Genomic DNA, 18,457 nt, shown 5'->3' with positions numbered 1-18,457 from the left:
ACTCTCGATGCTACAACGGTACTCAATCTGTACCTAATTCAGAAGACTCTCCTGCAGCCAACATCTGCCCTGCTTGCTTCCTAGAGAGGGCTGTTGCGTCTTCTTTTGCTGACAAAAATCCCCGTATGTCACATGCTCTTATAGCTTCCTTATCTCTCACAAAGTGTGCCTAATAATACCACAAGCATGGGTATTATTAGGAAATCGGGTTCCCTTTCGCTGCTCTACTCCCTTGCAGCCCTCCCACTTCTTTTAACACCCTTCTTTAACTCATAAAGCAGTTGGACACTTTGAACAACCTTCCACCACTTGGCTTTGCTTCACTGTCAATAAAAAGCAGTTGGCTGAACAGGTGCATTAGATAATTTCTTCCCATCTCAAAATGCAAACTCATTTCAGCAAAGAATTCAACAGCCCAAATCCTCTCTTTTAAAATAAGCAGTGACTATTCAAAAGAATGCTGGAGCACCAAGTCTACCACAGGAAGAAGTCCCCTGGTTTTCCACAGGAGAGATTCCACCAAGAACTTCTCCCATGCTAGGCTGACATTGTGTAGCTTTTCTATTTAAAATGAAACACTTCAGTGAAACGCTAACACTCAGCTGTGCGCTGCACTGCTTCATCAGTCATTGAGCAAATTATTCACTGAGGGGTGCAGCTGCTTGTCTGCCTGTGAGAAAGCAGACTTGCTTCCCCAGCCTGTGAAAAGGCTCCACAACACATCCAAGTCTCTTTCAAGGCAGTTTTATTTCTCAATACCCAAATATAAGCACAGTGTGAAACCACACAGCTCCTCAGCTCATACTGGACCAGTGCTTTTAGAAGCATCTTTCCTTCAATTCCTCTGCTTGAGTATTTACTTCAGCAGCTCATCTCCGTTCAATATCTGACCCTTTCCAGCAGAGAGGGCTAACAGTAGGGAGCTGGCTGGGTCCAAGGTCTGTAGCCTTTTTAAAAAAGGCATGGGGCCCAGCCAAGGGCCAGCTCTAACACAATTCAAAACCAACATATTTCTTAGTTCTCTTTTTGACCTGTTACAAATGGCCTGAATTTTAGAAAATCTGTCTTGTCCTTCCTTCTTGCTCTCTGCTCGGTGCATCTTCATTGTCCTGCTCCAAGAGTTTACCTGCATAGTGGTGTGTTTAGGAGAGAACCGGTGGAACCCCCCTTGATTTTTTTGAGCCTGTCTGTATTCTGCTTTTATTGGCTTAGAACCGACTCCCGATCCTGAAAGGAGATATTTGCATGCAGAATGCCTACACCCTTCTTTGCGCCCTGCCACTATTTTGAGCGTTAAACTCCTTACCAGATGCATCTCTGCATCTTCAAGTGGCTACACAGCTTAAAAACCTGGACACTGTGTGCCTGCAGATGTGCTTCAGTATCTTTCTGTCACTCTCCTTTTGGCTGTGTTTTTATACTTTGCTCTGGACAGGTAGGTTTTAATGTACTGCTATTGTAGGGCTGTGGAAAGGGCCAAAATAAAATACCAACAAAATACTGCAAGACTCAGAATGTAACTGCAGTGAGCAAATGTGCAAATGCATTTGAAAATTCAGCTCAGAATTAATTCCATCTAAAAACCAAAACCTGCAATCCCTTAGGGAGAAATTTGCTTCCAAAGAAAGGAGAAAATACTTGGTTTCCTGTTGGTACGCTCAAAGGTCCTGCATTTCATTGCAGTGCACGTGAGTGGTGTTAGTGAGAGAAGAAAAGCTGACTCCTTCCACTTCAGCATCCTGTTAAATGCTATTCTTGAAGAGAAAACGTGCACAGCTGGCCTGCTTCCCCAGCCCAGAAAGCTTCACTGTTCCACCTAAATCTCTTTCACAGCTGAGTTCTAGTTTCTAGCATAAATCTTAGACAGAACACCGAACAAAACTGTTTCCCTGTCCAGCCAGAACCAGAGTCCTTGGGCTTCATCTCTATAATTTTACTGCAGGATCCCCTCCCCTTTTCTGATAGTTTTAAAGGCAACATTCAGCCACTTTCAGCCAAGTCCAATACCCTACTGGACCTTAGTGGGGAAAGCTGACTTACTAACTAACCCTGGAACAGTATCATTCTCTCCTACTAAAAAGCAGGAATACAAAGCACAAAGGCAGCAAACAATGTTCAAGAAAGGCTCTCTGCTCTCTCACTTCCTCATCCATCTCCAGCCAGCCTTCCCCACTGATACCGAGTCCTTCAGACCGCTTCCCCTCTCTCCACTGCAGGCTGCCCACAAGACCTTATCAGCAACTGTATGCATAGAAGTAGCACTAGGGAAAGTATTTAAGGCAGTGTACAGTGGTTCAGCATCAGCTATCCCCCCCAAGGTGCTCTCAGTTTGAATTTGTGCTATAAATAAGAAAAGTCAATCAATTCCACAGGACCAGATGTTCCTGCGCAGTCTACTAGGAACAAGCATATTGAGCTTGCTTGAAAATTGTTGCTCTGCATAACTACTGGGTTTTGTATGCTATGGCTATATATAGCGATATATTTAAACTTACCCTGGATCCCAAATGCATGCCAGAACGCAGCGCACAAACAAGGAAACCAAAGATACAATATTATGCATTTAATTTTTAGTCACAAACTTCCTTTCCAAATGCACGTTGTGGTAACTTAGCTTGAAGTACCTTCAAATGAAGCTTCCAACAACAGCTTTGTAAACAGCTATAAGAAGATCTGCCTATAAATTTGTCAGTCCAAGAGCTTTTGGCAGAAAATAACAATTCAGAAATGTTTCACAGAAAGGTTGTCATTTCAGTGAGCTTCCTATGTGACCCAGTGAGCTAAGTCCAAAGGGTTACTGACCAGCCAAAATTTTCAAGGTCACATAGTCTGCTCCAGTATATGGCATCTTAGGACCTCCAGGTTCTTGCTGCAGAAATGGAAGATGGACAGACCTAGAAGCTCCAGCCCTACCTGAGGCTCAGAATATGGACTCTGAAAAGTACTGAATTCTCCTCCAAAGCCACCAGCACTTGCAGTGTCCCTGCCATGGCAGTTTCTGCTCCCAAGCTCTGAAGCTCGCTATTCAGTCACACTTCTCATACTCCTAAGTATGTCTGGTAACTCTAACAGGAAGCCAGGAGTTAAGAAGCAAGGAAGCTATGGAAATGACTGGAAACACAGATTTTTAAGTTCTCAGGCTCAAAATCTGGAAATTCTGGAAAAAAAGTGCTCAGGTTATTCTGAAACCCTTTTTCAGACCTTCTACTCAAAAAGCCACAATTTTTACATGCTCCAAAGTACAATAATCCTTGCTGCCCTCCTCCCCTCAGTGTCAGAATGACAATCAGTAAAAGAACTCCAGCTTTAAAAGAATTCTGGGTGTAACTGGAAAAGAGAAAGCGCTTTGTAATTGCTTTGAGAAGGCAAGAAATCTATGCTGAAGTTCAGAAATTTAGCTAGGCTTCCCAGACACCTTGTTTTTAACCATGCAACTAATTAAAATCCACCACATTAACCTTGCTAATTTAGAGCTAGTAACATGGAAACACACAGCAAAGGATTGCTGCCTGAAGATTAGCCACAAGTAAACACAATAGAAAAATAAAACCTCAGCATTCCATTCTTTCATTCATTGGAAAAGTGTAATTTAGCTTAAATTCTAAGCATATGTTTATATTTTTGTAGTACACTTTAAAATAAGAAGGAATTTTAATACCCTGAGACTTCATTAAGCCTAACCTTTGGCGATTAAGGCATGCTGTGAAGCCACAAGTGAGTGCTATTTCTGAAATGTGTATTGGTGAAACGCTAGCTAGTTAAACTCTGTTGCGTTTTGAAATTTTGTCAGCAATAACAATTGTATTTTCGGGGTACTTAACCATCACCTTAGCATCCAAGAACCTTAATTTAGCTTCCTAGAAAAAGACAAAATGCGGTAGTTGTCCATGTTTGGAGGGAACACAAACTGGCAAACATACCACTGTTTTGAACTCAGACACTTGCCACAGCAGCCAGTCTTCGTTAAGCGTGTACAGGGCTTTGCAAGTTATCGCGTCAACAGGGCCTTTGTTTATCCTCTGATTGAGGGTTGTCACTAGCAAATAGAAAGGTTCACCAATCGTCTCCTAGGACATGAAACAAATGCAAGGAACATGTTTATTTTTGCAATAATTAAATGGGCACGAATAATGACAGAAAAATATCAAGTGTAACAAATTATTTCCTTTTAACTGACTTGCTATCTTGCAATTAGAAAAGAAAATCCCTCTGAGCCGATTTATCTAGTTATTTGTTTAAGCCCCATCCTTTGCTTTTCATGTGAAAGTCTCATGCAAATAGCAAGGGACAGCTGGAGTGTGTGGCAAGACAGCTCACAGCCCCTTGCTGTGCACAAGCACGCTACAGACAAGCTGCTCCTACTCCACCTGGCAGATGCTTCCTAGTTCCACCAGAGAGTGGGTGGGGGGCGAGATGTGCATGTGTTCACACACATACTTCAGCTATTTCAACCTTTTTCAGTCTTGTGAGAAAACAAGCTAACAACTGGTTTCCTTTTGACTTGGTGTCTCCCCTTGCTGTCCCTGAAAAAAAGCCTTGGGAGCAAGGTCGTGGGATGTAGACTGGTGTATCAGCAAAAGAGGGAATGAACCTGGGGCTTCCCTCTCCTGCCTGAACTGCAGGCTTCAGGGAAGTACCTGAGAAAGGAAGGATGGATCTTTGTTTCCACATGACACCATTCCTGCAGCCTGGCTAAGGCATCTCACTAGCACAGCTCTGTAAAGATGACTGGTGTACCGAGAACAGATCTCTGACAGTTCCTTGGCTTTCTCCTGGGGTTTCAGGAAACTGGTGTGAGCTGCTAAGCCTCAAACAATTCTGCTGCTATATTAATGCAAGAACTGATATGAGTGATACCAACAGTACAATACCACCACACTGGTAAGAGAAACAGGAAGCATAACCAAGCACTGAAACCAAGAACGAGGTGCTATGAAGTGGAATAAAATAAACAGCAAAATGAAAGAAAATGCTTATTTTGTTTCCACTTGAAGTCATTTAGTTCTTAAAATCTGCAGGCTGTTTGGAGGTTAAAAAGTGTGGAAAGAAGTTTAGTTTTCCAAAAGATGGTATTCCTTACATTTCCATTACGTGGTAGCTTTCCAACAGCTTGCACAGAAAGGTACAGCTGTACTTAAACAAGCATGTCAGTCTTTTAGTATGACCAGAATACATCTCCCGGAGATGAAATGTCTAACATGAGAAAAGAATATGCTTGAACTGCAAAACTACCCAAATCTCAGCCAAATAAAGGACGTGATCATCGCTTACATACGTGCTCTTTTCCTACCTCCCATTGATGACAGCTAGCTAAGTTATCTAAACTAGAAGAGAACACATTAATAATGTTAAATTGAATGCTTTAAACTGATCCCTCTAACAATTCCTACGGAAGAAATCAGTTAAAACAGTTCTTTGCATATCTTACATAGTAACAAGATGTACACGTACCCGAAGAAATCCAGAAAGGCAGACAGACATCCAGTTTGTCAGCAGTTTTTCTACCACAGATTCTGTTCGCCTGAGCAGGAGCTTAGGCTGTACATTGCTTGATTGCTCCATCAAGTCCTTTGTCAACACTTCCAAAATATGGGTTAAATAAACTAGCTTAGTTTGTAGTGCAATAGTCAAGAAGGATGCAAACAAGCACCTGTTAAACAAACAAACAAACAAACAAAAATAAAAGGAAGAAAAAAAAAGGAAGAAGAAGGGGGCAGGAGGGAAGAATGCTATAGTATTTGGAATTTCTCTTCCCAGTCATCTTTAACAAATGAAATACACTTTAGTGCAGTTCATATCTTAAGTTCTCCCTCCACAGGTACAGAAATTGTCCACTGATCTGTACAAAAATATAAAATATTGAAGTCCATCTGCTCTTGTGATTATTTTTAAACACAGAATTTGTGTCTCTAGATTTAATTCTGCAGAACAACACCTGCTTCAGTGACAGAACACTTCTAAACTGTAGAACTGTTGATCTAACTGCAGGAAGTGTTTACAGTTTTGAAGTGAGTTTTCCTGCTTCTCTGCCTCTTTGTTTACATGTGCAAACATTCTGATTTCTCTTTAATGGCTTTTTTTAATGGCAATGTTTTTTCTTCCTCATTGTGTGCAGATGGAGAAGATAGAAAAATGCTCTGGGGTAATGCAAGCGTGTTTTGCAAGAAACAGAAATTACATTTGTGCGCTACAATCCATGTTGTTTTTTCCTGCTAATTCTTTGTCTTGAAGATGATAAGCATAATCATACTATACCTGTCTTTCACAGAGAAATTTTTCTGCTTTTCAAGGGTGTGAATGAGAGTAACAAGAAAGTTCTTGTTACAAATTAAAGCATGCAACATGTTGAAGCTTTCGTCCTTGCTTGTTTGGTCTCTGCTCTGGAATAGTTAAACAAAAATAAGCAAACTGTAGTTTGGCTATGATGGATTCTTAATGCTCAGAAAAATGGTAAGCAACATATGGGATAAGAACCTGGCTTCATTCAAATCAGCGGGAATTTTGCATTTACTTCACGGGTCTCAGGATTTTACCAAAGATACAGTTGCATTTCTGTGCAACACAGAGTACACACAGGCAGAGCACACATTTTCTGTCATATACACAAAGTAATGCCAATAGCTAAGTTTGCCTGTCATTTTCCATCACTAGATTCTGTTTATTTCATTTAAATAAATCATAATATACATTGGGTAACAGCATCTTACATACCAAATTCTTTTTATACATAAATCCACGTAACCTTCCTCATGGGGGAAAGGGAACACACTGAAAATGCAATCCAATGTGTTCTAGAACAACACTGAGATAAGGGATACAATTACTCTTGAAAAACTGTTTGTTAAATAAGGCATATCACACTACATCAACTTACCTGTGGCATGTCTTCACTGAAGATGGATGCAAAGCCTCCTGACTAAAATATAAGACAGGTGATATTTATCATTCTTAAGCATACCAAAAATTTCTAACACATGTATGTTAAACATGCCAAGCACGTTCCTGATGGCATACGACTTGAAATAAAACAATGCAAATGCTGTTTTCTAGCACAGCTACAATATAAAAAACTCTACACAATAAGGTGCTGCCAAGGTTCACTGAAAAGTGAACTCTCAAAGATGAGCTGGTACTGACTTCAGTGCTGCTCTGTGTGTTACTCTGTGCTGCTGAGCTGCACTAGCACAGCAGTCAACTATCGGTCCGCAGGAAAAGCTGTTCATCACCCTCATCTGCAAATGTGCTGGCGTGTGAGGGGTGCTGTAGGCTGCATCCTTCTAGGACAGCAATGATAGCCTTCGGTATACAGGGTTTCTGTAACAGAGTGACACTCAAGTTCATCTGCCTCCATTCATTTCAAGGCACTTCATGAATGTTCACTAATGAGCTCTCCAGGAGGTCCATGCTGTCAGTCTCCAGAGAGGCACAGGTGCCACCACACATCCAGTCCTAGCAAAAGCTCTCACAACAAAGGGAAGCCCCCAGTTCTCCAATACCTTGTCAGTGCCTCTTGTCTGATTCTAACAGCCACAAAGGTCCCAACACAGCTGCATGTTCCCAAAGCAGCACCCTTGAGCAACAAATTCACACTCCTAACAGTCATCTGCTCTATCTGTGATGCTGGCAGCCCCTAGTTTCCTTACAGAATCATAGAATCACAGAATTGTTTAGGTTGGAAGGGACCTTCAAAGATCATCTAGTTCCAGCCCCCTTGCCATGGACAGGACACCTCCCACTAGATCAGGTTGCTCAAAGTTCCATCCAACCTGACCTTGAACACTTCCAGGGATGGGACATCCACAGCTTCTCTGGGCAACATGTTCCAGTGTCTCACCACCTTCATCGTAAAGAATGTCTTCCTTATGTCCAATCTAAATCTATCCTCTTTCAGTTTAAAACCATTGCCCCTTGTTCTGTCACTACAGGCCCTGGTAAAAAGTCTGTCTCTGTCTTTCTTATAAGCTTGCTTTATATTGAAAGGCTGCAATAAGATCTCTTCAGAGCCTCCTCTTCTCCAAGCTGAACAATCTCAGCTCACTCAGGCTTTCTTCACAGGAGTGGTATCCCAGCCCTCCAACCATTTTCATGGCCCTCCTCAGGACTCACTTCAACAGGTCCATGTCCTTCTTATGCTGGAGACACTCTTGTGAGAGCAGAGTAGGGAGGGAGGATCACCTCCCCCAGCCTGCTGGCCAGGCTTCTTTTTATGCAGCCCAGGATATGATCAGCTTTCTAGGCTGCAAGTGCACATTGCCAGCTCACATCTAATTTTTCATCTACCTATCTGATTTTTCATCCCTCCTTTTCCTCATGACTCCTGTTCTCTTCTCCCCTACCATATTCTTCTCCCTCTTCCTCCATTGGCTATTCCCATTTTTCCAGAACTTTTTCAGCCCCCCCTAACACCATCTACCAATAAAACACACACACACAGAGAATGAAACAATCAAAACCACGTTAAAGGTTAAAAATGCTTGTGAACAGGGAACAAGTATGGTAGCATCAAACCAAACAATGTGGGAAATTGAGGGAAAACAGAAAAAAATCTAAATTGAACAAGTAAAGCAAAAAACCAGGCTGAACAGAAGGAATATTTTAAGAACAGATGTAATATCCATCTAAAAACCTACAAGCATTAAGCACAAAACAAAAGCTATCAAGCCAGATTAAATATAAAAAAATTGAAGCAGCAGGAAGTGAGAAGCTCAAAATGAGATGGGGTCTATCACTCTTCATTTCAGGTATCTGATTCAGGTATCCTTAAGCAACTCATCCCATCCTGAGACAGATTCTTAGACGAGTAGGATGGATCGCTTTCTTGAGCTGCCTGTCTCTGCACTGACTACAGAAGATGCTCAGTGAACAGCTTTGATGTCCATGTTTAAACAGCTTAGGTTAGGAGAGACAAAGCTCATTGAACATTGAACACACTGGAAGGCAGAAAGAGTACAGTACAGGCATCATTCAAACACATGAGGTTAGTGAGGGAAGTGGTGGTTTGTCACTTTGACCCTTCTGACACTCAGTTGCAATCTACTACCCCATCACCTTTTCTGTTCACCAGCAATATTTGTTTAGTAGAGCACTGCTCTCCTACCACATTCATAAAGCACAAGGCATGTTTGGACACTCCGGTAATGTAAACGGTAAGTACTTAGCAGGACAAATCGGTACACAATACATTAAATAACTTGCCTGACTGACACTGCATGTCTGCAGAGAGCTAATAGTGGCAAGTTTACCTTTGTGGTATCAGTATTTCACACTGAGATAAGATCTAATTGGAATCGTTTCCAGGATGCAGCAGCATGAGTCTCGCCAAGGCAAAACAGGAGCCCTTCCCTTTCTGACCTCACATAATGCAATGGAGTGGCAGACTTCATGTCTTTTTTCCTTTCCTTTTCATTTGCATAAAGCAAAGCATTTCCACCCAGACAGCTTCTACAGATTGTTACTGTTTTGACAGGAGACTACCACTAGTAAAAGATGCATTCCTAAAAATAACCACTATTTTAATTCTAATATGCCTGGCAACAAATTAAACTGAAAGAAAAGAGATACACAAAGTAACGTTTCCTTGGTCCAATTCCTTCAAACCTCCTAGTGACCCCATAAAAATTACACTGGGGGCATCCCAGCAGTACCAGAAGAGATATTCCCAGTTTCCTTTGGTGTGAGAGCTGGACTCAAAGCGTACAAAGATTATGCATACGTAATTGTTAAATATTAGTCTACCTTAGTATCTGGTATTTGGTGGTGTACATAAAAAGACCCTCATTCTGCACTATCACATGTTTAATTTTATCACAATGAGCTTTTAGTGGAATCGCACATGGCAATAAAGCGATGCAGTGTGCAGATAAGACTGCAGGATGGGACCACAGCACTGATGAGTAATACATGAAGACTAGTGGGTAGTTCGCATACATACCAGCTATACCCTACAAAACCGCAGCACTAACCAAAGTTTTCTACTCATTGGTGACAGTTACACAGCAAAATATCACCAGCTGAGATCACAGCTTCTACCAATTAGTAAATGTCGGTAAGCATTGCTTAACATCATGATAAAATTTTGAAAGCTGTGGCAAATGCACTTATCAGCATTGTAATGTGCTACATATGCAAAAAAAAAACCCCAACAGCAAGAGAAGTAAAACATTTGAAAAAAGGCCTCTTCGGTCCTCTGATGCAGTGGCACAAACTGCTCCAAAGAACAATGAAAATATCCACATCTAAACCAGACAGCACTTAAGTACTAATGAAATTTTTAAGCATGTGACCTGCACTCCTCTGAATCAAGGTCTTACCATTTCTGTCAGCAGCTTGGAGTAGAAAGTTAGCACAACCTTAGAGCCATTTCTTCATCCCACAAGTCTAATTAGGAAGTGTCATGATGTTAGTAGCATGTTAGCTAGCCTGACTGTTGCTTTAATTAGCTATAGCATGGAAAGTGAAAGCATGAGAACAAGAAAAAGCAGTGGATAAATTATAGCTTAGTTAGGATGGCCTGAAAGGCAAGCAGCTTAGGGAGGCTGAGCCAAAAAGAAATGGATGCACACACAACCCTTGAAAATTCAACAATAGTTCTTTATCTATAGCAGTTAGGCTTCATTAAATATAGAGATGTACAGCCATAAGTGTTCTTTGCTAATTCTTGACTTAAGAAAAGTTTCTCGTGAAAACAATGTGCAATCACTATGTAGTATTTACTGTAGTTATTTGATCCTGATCTTCCTAGCTTTTTCATTATTAGGCAGGGCTGACAACTGAAAGACTTGTAAATAATTACCTCTGGAAAGAAAGTTCTAAGAGCAAAGTGTTTGTAGTCAAGGAAGGGAACAGTTCCAAAACTATCCACCACATCTAATTCATCCATCTGCAGCTCAGCAAATCCTGAAAAAGCAACCCCCCTCCCCACCCAGAGAGTTAGTTTAGCTGACACAAAATCATCTTTACGATTATAACTTGGCCCCAGTAGATATTCCTTAAAAACAGTTTTCAGGGAAGAGAGGTTGTTTTACTACTGAAGCTCTTATGAACAGGAAAGTACCAATCCATTTTTTTCCTCCCACTTTTGCTGAAGGAAATATTACGTGCAATCCTATTAGTAGCTCAGTGCTTTCTGCTACTGCAGTGCACAACATTAAAGCGGAACTCTGATACAACACAAAAATATTCTAACAGCTATAAAATTAAAATGTTTATATCATGTGAGCTTCTTGACAGTTTCAGTTCAGAAATTATCCTGTACTTAAGCTCTATAAAGCTCTTTAGACCTACCCTCACGTATTTCCTTCCGAATCTCATATTCCAGCAGTTCAAGTTGCTGACTCTGTTTACGAGTTAACTCTTTGGATTTGTATCTAGTAACTATGAATGCCGCTAAAAAGGAAGAAAAAAAGATTCTGAGTACAGAAATCGCAGAACAGAAAACCCCTATATAAAATATATATTAATATTACTTTAAGAAACAGAAAGATTAACATACACTTGCACTCTCCAGGAGGATTACTGTTTCTACTGTTGTTAGTGTGCTAGTACCCATGAGCCCTGGTTATCTGGATCTAAACCCTAATGTTTAATAAAAAACATTCCTTTTAACAAGGTCATAGAATTGTCAATCCAACTTTATTCGAAGCACACCCTGCTACGTACAACCTGCACAGTGAGACACAGAATCTAACAACCACTTCTGCTAGCAGCCTTCTTAAAGTAGCACTGATAGAACAGGAAAACCAGTTGTTTTAAGCAGCAAATCTGAATTAACTTCTCTAAAGTTTATTTTGAGAGAGTAAAGGCATGAGATACGGTTCCTGTAAAGGTAATGCACTTTTTAAAAAGAAAACCAAGTAAACAAAACAACAAACTCCTAAACTTATTACAATGGATGGAAATTCATCAAATACATAATCAGGTCAACACGTTCAGAAAACAAGTGTGACAAAAAGAGGAGGGTATAATTATTTACCCCCCTCAATTTAGTAATGACCTACAAATTCATGAATGATCCAAATGAGACTGAGCAGAAACACCACAAACACTGCCTGAGGATAAGCAGTTTGTTAGGGAACATCTGCCCCAGGGACAGGAGGGAAGCCCAGCTGACAGCTGGAAGGGCCCGAGTTGTGACACAAGGATGTCAGTCCTACGGCTTGCCTCACTAAATGATGACAAATAATCCCAGCAGAACAGACATAACTACTGTCTCCTAACGTGCTGTAATCTGACAAGATGGACTTCACCACCAGACCGGAGTTAACTTTGTCCACGCTTATTGGGAACCAGGGAAAACCATCGGACTGCTTGTGACAGTCCCAAACATGTATGTGTGCATGTATATGTGTTTTATGTGTCATGATTATACCCTTCAGCAAATCAAAAACTGAAAACACGTTATTGTACTTACCTATAATGACACCCACTACAATAGGTAGCAAAATAAGAACATATAAATATATGTGTGATGATGTTGGTTTGACTTCATGCTCAAAATTTCCTAATTTGACCTGAAGAAAAATAATGACTGTGTTAATAGAGGACAGGCATTATACCAGTGCTTAAAATGACATTTATTGTATTAAAAAAAAATAAGGCACATGGAAGACACTGGTTCTGCAGATTACTGGGAAAACAGCAGCAATTTGGGAAAATATGTATGAACCAACACAAACTTAACTTTTGGTGTGTTTGATGTTTACGCAGGATAACAGAGCAGTGACAAGAGAAAAATTTGGAGGTCTTCATGCAGCATCAAATTTTGCCATTGCTCTCACTGTAAACTAGAGCCCTCGAATGGCAAGATCTGGCCTCAGGCTGGCCAAGTGGCTCATGGACTTCAGAATCGCTGCTAAACATTCTGGCATTTTGAGGTAAGGAAGGTGTGTTGTTAAAAATATTCCTTTGCACTCACAGTGTTACTCTGCTGAGCAGAAAAGTAAGATAAGACTCATGCTAATAATAAGGGAAGTAAAATGTTTGACATACACCTAGCCCACAGCCCTCTTCCCTATTTCTTTGCAGAAGTTTCAACCTCTTTACATAGGATGCAGGGCATTCCTGAAGGTCTGTTTGAGAACAAAAACAACATACACACACAACATCCCCCAACAGCCACTGGGCTTGTCGAAGGCAGGACAGGCATTAACTCTTAGGGATACACAAAAGTGCTGAAGTCTGCCAGATGCCAAACTGAGGCATTCACCACTGATAATTATGGCAGAAGAAATTTCACAAAGGAGGATCTCAAAGAGGACTGTGAAAGCACATAAATAAAGGGTAGCTAAGACTATAAAAATACTAGAAGTAAAAATACACTTTGACACAGGAAAAGAATACCACCAAGTGCCAGGGACAGAAATGAGCCTGGGATAATTGAAAAGGAGAGTCGGGTTGAAATTATTTTGGGTTACAGCAGGGAAGGCAAAGATCTGGTGATTTCAGTCACTGGCTTGTCACAGGAGGTGAGCAGCCAGGGCAGCTGGAGACTGCCAACTGGATAGTCACATTGCAGCTACACAGACACAAGCAAGCAAAGAAACCCCACAGGGCTGGAAGAACAGAGACTTCGTATTGCTGGGGCTACAAAGAACAGAACATAAAGCAGACCTATTTCCTCTGTCAAATGTTATTTTTTCCTCAGTTGTTTATATGTTTTCACAGTTCCTACACAAAGTACTTCCGATCTGAGCCTTCCTAAGATCCTATTTGCCATTTCCAAGACTGAAATGCATTGGTGGCTAAATACATTAATCATCCTGTGACTAATACACCTGCTTTTCTCCACTTGTCACATCCAGCCAAAGCATTCCTAAAGCAGAAATTTCTGTTCCTCATCCCCGCTTATTGAAAATAGAGGCAAAACATTCACTTAATTTTCTGCTTATATTTAGATTATCTTTAATCTTCACCATAACCTCTGTATCCAGTGGCCCCATTTCTTTCCTTATCTTTTATTTATCTTGCTTATGAATCACAGACTAAATAAGGTACACCTGAATCAATCCAATTCCTATTCCTAAACTCATATTCTTCCTGCATGGCATTATAAAACCTCCTCTGGACAGGTAATGCCTCTGAGCTTTATGTCATCACCAAATGTTATTAGCACATGCCTTATTTTTGTACTCAAGTCACTACCGATGTTAAATAATAACCGTATGAAAATCAACATTGCCCAGTGTAAGCTTCCCCTTACAGAGCATCCAGTTTTTCTAATCCCTAGTGTCTTCATAATCAACATGTTAAGTAGTTTACTGAATGACTAGGTACATGTGATCTACTGCTTTTTTCTTGCTGAGAAAACAACTCATCTTATAAAATAAAGATACCTAGCATAATCTGCTTTTATTGAAAAGAAGTTGACACCCCATTTTCCATTTACCTCCAGGTCTTTCATGAGACCCTCATTCCAAATACATTATAAAGCTTTACACAGAGGTAGGATTAGATCAGCACATCTCCATTTGCCTAGTTATTTTTTTCTTCTTTTGAATATTGGCTTTATATTTGCTGCTCTCCAGTCATACAGTATGTCTTCTGACTGCAGTTTTCCTTTAAATCTTTCCTATGAAGCCTACAGTATTATGTGCCATTTCCTTCACAGTGCTGTGATGGGAATGATCCTGCTCCTACTGTCTTGAGCCCCTTGATCTACCTGAATCCTGGTACTGTAACAAGAATGGCATTCTCTTCTTTGACACCTCCATTCAGACTGATCCTGTCTTTGACCCCACACTCAATATCCTCTTTCATCCTGAAAACTAAGGCAAGACATACATTTATTCTTAAACCATATCTATCTTTTATACCCATCTTATCCTTTCTTCAGGGTGGCCCTACTTCTTCGATGATGATTTATTTATAAGGTTGAAAAAAACACTTGATGGTTTATGACATTTACATTTTTCTTGATGTTGAAAAAAATAATTTTTAAGGTACCAGAAGTGAAATGTTACATTCTAACTATTGCATGTGATTTGCCTTAGCAAAGTGGTGACTTTTTGATGACAGTGACTCCTATGAAGCTTGCAGGATGAGCACGTGATATTGCAAGGCAACGTTAATATTTAAATGCAACACCAATCTCAGAAAGGCTTTTCCGTGCCATAACTGGCTCAGACGGCAGGATTCACAGATGGGGGATCAGTTAACAGTGATATGAAATTGAGAATAGCTTCGTTAATCTTTACTATGAGCCATATGCCTTGAAGTCAATAGAGTGATTTCAGCTTTATGCCACCATACACTGCAATAAGGGTCTGGCATCATTTTTCTCCCTCATAAATGGTGATGATTGCATTTTAAAAAATTCCTATCTTCATCTTTTTCCTGGAGCAAATATCTTAAGCTGCCATTTAGCTTTGACATCCATGCTAATGTTCTTATGTTTGGGCCTGGCTTTGTGCCACATGTTCAAAGCATTTTGGCCTTCCCAGCACACAATGAATATCACCCCTTTTTCATGCAGAAATGCCTTCTCTTCTGTCTAGGTGGCAATCCCTATGCACTCTCCAAGATCCTTATCTACTTTAGGAAGAACAAGCAAATGGGAGGACACAATCCTTTTAGTCATGGCCACAGTACAGCAGCAGATTGCTTACAGATCTAAGATGAGGGGCTTTCCTAGAGCCAGTGATGCTGTATCGGTGATGTCTGTGCTGCAGCTAGAGGTGTGACAAACTACTGCTTTCCTGGAGCTCAGCAGAAGTGAGCTCAGTTTGGGCTGCAAAGCCTACCTCTGACACTACATCAGTAACCAGACAGTAAATGAACTCAGTACCGTCAGTGGTACCTAAGCTAGGCAGGCATGCTTAGATATGAGGCGGATAACTGTACTACTGAGTACCAGTACAGCAGAAAACGCATCCAGTTCCTCCCTCTATAAAGAACATTCACGATGGCAGCATTATCGATACAGTTTACTACATTTGTATAAACATCCAAACACTGTTGAACTGCAACAAAAGGGAATTCTACTTACAAAAACTTTCACCGTGGAAAAGTCAATCTTGTCTGTTCCTTCCCTTTTGAATTTGCACAGTATAGTGCTACGGTCTGGCTTTTTGGTAATATTTTGGACACTGAACCATATCTTTTTGGTCTGTGCACCATTCATATATGACAGATAAACTTCTACCTCAGTTTTAGAAATATTCAAGTTGTCATTTTCTTTCTAGAGGGAAAAACAATGAAATAATAAAAACTAAATAAACTACATACAGCAAGAAACAAAATCCCCAATAACTACTTTAAATAAGGAATTAAGAGTTTATTACTTTCAAACTTACATATATTTTTAATTCCAGATCAGGATCCAGCTCAGTGTGCAGCTGGTAGTTAATGAACACTGGGTCAGGGTGATAGTGTAATTTGACGCATGGTATAAAGGTAGTTTCCACTTTTAACATCATATCAACAACTTTACCCTCCGTTGCATGGCCCAGGCTTGGTGTTAAGTAATGATATTCAGATTCATTTCCAGGACACCTAGAGACCTAGAAATGCAATAGCAAAGCTGTAAGTCATTAAGTACTCAACAGTGAGCACAATCACAAACAGGCACTCAAAATCATTTTAATGTCTTCCTGACTTCACACAGGTATCTGCTAAACCTCTGCGATCAGGGCTGCATGCAGAGCACCTGGGAAAGTTTCTGTGTTGAGCCTGTGTCTACCTTTATGCACATTCACCACACACTCTGCACGCTGCTTTAAGGCTGATTGCACACTGCTATGGCAGCTATTTCCTGCAGTGAGACAGGAATAGTGACAGTGATTTCTCCTTCCTTCCCCTCAGTGTAGGTGATACGAGAGGAGCAGGACAAGCCCTCCAGCACCCCTCGCACTGGCTCTCCCCAGCTTTACTTCTGAGCGGGGTTTGCTACAGTCACCCCATTGTTTACTCCACGGGGTTTTCTGGTCTCTGTGCTGCAAGCCCAGGAGTCAACAGGGTGCCTACCTCCTCACAGCCTTGGAGAAAGGGTTTTGTCCCAACATCAGCTCCACCCCTTGCTGAGGCAGTGGCACCATTTGGGTGCTCAACACAAAGCCAGAGAGAAGTACACCACCCCCGTCTGGAGGCTGGGGAGACTCAAAAAGGATGGATTTGGAACAAGTCTCTAGAGCACATTAAAAATACTCAGGGAATTATGCAGGAGAGTAGCTTTTGTGTATCCATGATCTTGTACCGAGAATGTGTGCAACTGTAATCCTACAAGTGGTCACATTTATTTCAGTAGGGTGTCTGACGTGTGCCTGCAAGTGTTCAAAAAATATTGAGATTCTCCTGCAACCTTAGGAACAAAACCTTCAAGAGACCTCTATTTGGTATTGTAAAGGAGATTAAGACTTACGGTGAGGTTTGATCTCTGGTCATCTGAAATAATCACACTGTCCACCACATTAAAATTTCTACCAATCGTAGTAATTTTGCGACCACCACTGTAAAAAAAGAAAGAGGGGTTGGAGGGCAGTGGTTGGGGTTAATATTATCTGTTTTCTCACAGATAAAGTCCTGCATTAAGGCTTCAGCCATGAATAAACTACTCATGCATTTTGCTTTGGTAGCAGCCAATATAATACACTCAAGCTGCAGGACAAGATAATATGAGCTATACAGTGTGCTTCCATTCTTTTCTCGTAATGTAACGGTAAATACTTTTGCTACCACAAAACCAAATGACTAGATAGCACAAACATGCATACTCCTTTTCAGGGACTTGCTTTCTATTCATGCAGCCAAAGAACTAGACCATGATTTAACATTCTGTCTTGAAGAAAGAACGTCAGGGTCTTTCACTGCCCCAGAGTAGCCCTGCCTATGCTTAATTCTTGCCTTTTTCAGGACGAACCAATGGTGCCAGGCACCTCACAGGAAACATTCTCGGCAGTGTTCAGACCATCTGTCTCAGCACACACAATGGTGCTTGTGTCTGAGGGCTCTTGGCTCCCAATCTCTGCTGAACACAGCTGGAGTAGTTTAAGGTATTATTAATTTCCAGCTGCCTGAGCTGCCTCTCACCTGGAAATGAGGGCATGCACCCTAGCTGCTCAGCTGCTGCAGGGGCCAGTCCAACGTATTGCCTCAAAGCCACATATGCCAGTGCTTGACACCAAGTTACCAGATTAAGAACAGGGAAGTGGGTAAAAACAGTGCAGCCAGAGGACAGGTGGAAAGCTGTGCCTGAGAGTATCTTAAAACCACCCTGTAAGTCTTTCACTGGAGCTATGAGCCTCTCACAGAACACAGCAGAGGCTTGAAAAGGGCTCTTTTGGCTTTAGGGAACCAAGTCCTAAAGCAAGTCTAGGTGTATCACTGCAGTGGTGATAATTTTCGTGTGATTTCCAATTCACTGATACTTTATACTGTTTCAGAGGTGAAGGGTGTATTAGTATCAAGAAATCAAAGTTAACTGGAGTTTGAATTCATGCATGCTACCCATATTTTGGATTTAGCT

The 18,457-nt window shown here is 41.0% G+C and overlaps 1 protein-coding gene across 1 annotated transcript in view; it reads right to left on the bottom strand.

The window, feature by feature from the left end:
• PLXNC1 (plexin C1) overlaps positions 1 to 18,457 on the bottom strand; it is a 72,379-nt gene that overhangs the window by 20,541 nt on the left and 33,381 nt on the right. The window contains exons 12-21 of the mRNA XM_027815381.2: positions 17,354 to 17,441; positions 16,290 to 16,496; positions 15,983 to 16,174; positions 12,410 to 12,509; positions 11,284 to 11,385; positions 10,793 to 10,896; positions 6,875 to 6,916; positions 6,256 to 6,380; positions 5,452 to 5,650; positions 3,921 to 4,067 (exon numbers count right to left, since the gene is read on the bottom strand). Of these exons, the coding sequence (XP_027671182.2) occupies positions 3,921 to 4,067; positions 5,452 to 5,650; positions 6,256 to 6,380; positions 6,875 to 6,916; positions 10,793 to 10,896; positions 11,284 to 11,385; positions 12,410 to 12,509; positions 15,983 to 16,174; positions 16,290 to 16,496; positions 17,354 to 17,441 (1,306 nt within the window). The remainder of the gene's footprint in view (positions 1 to 3,920; positions 4,068 to 5,451; positions 5,651 to 6,255; positions 6,381 to 6,874; positions 6,917 to 10,792; positions 10,897 to 11,283; positions 11,386 to 12,409; positions 12,510 to 15,982; positions 16,175 to 16,289; positions 16,497 to 17,353; positions 17,442 to 18,457) is intronic.

The sequence above is a fragment of the Falco cherrug genome, chromosome 5, assembly GCF_023634085.1.
Source record: "Falco cherrug isolate bFalChe1 chromosome 5, bFalChe1.pri, whole genome shotgun sequence".
NCBI classification, from domain to species: Eukaryota; Metazoa; Chordata; class Aves; order Falconiformes; family Falconidae; genus Falco; species Falco cherrug.
The sequence above is the reverse complement of the archived record's forward strand: the minus strand, read 5'-3'. Positions and strand labels throughout refer to the sequence as shown.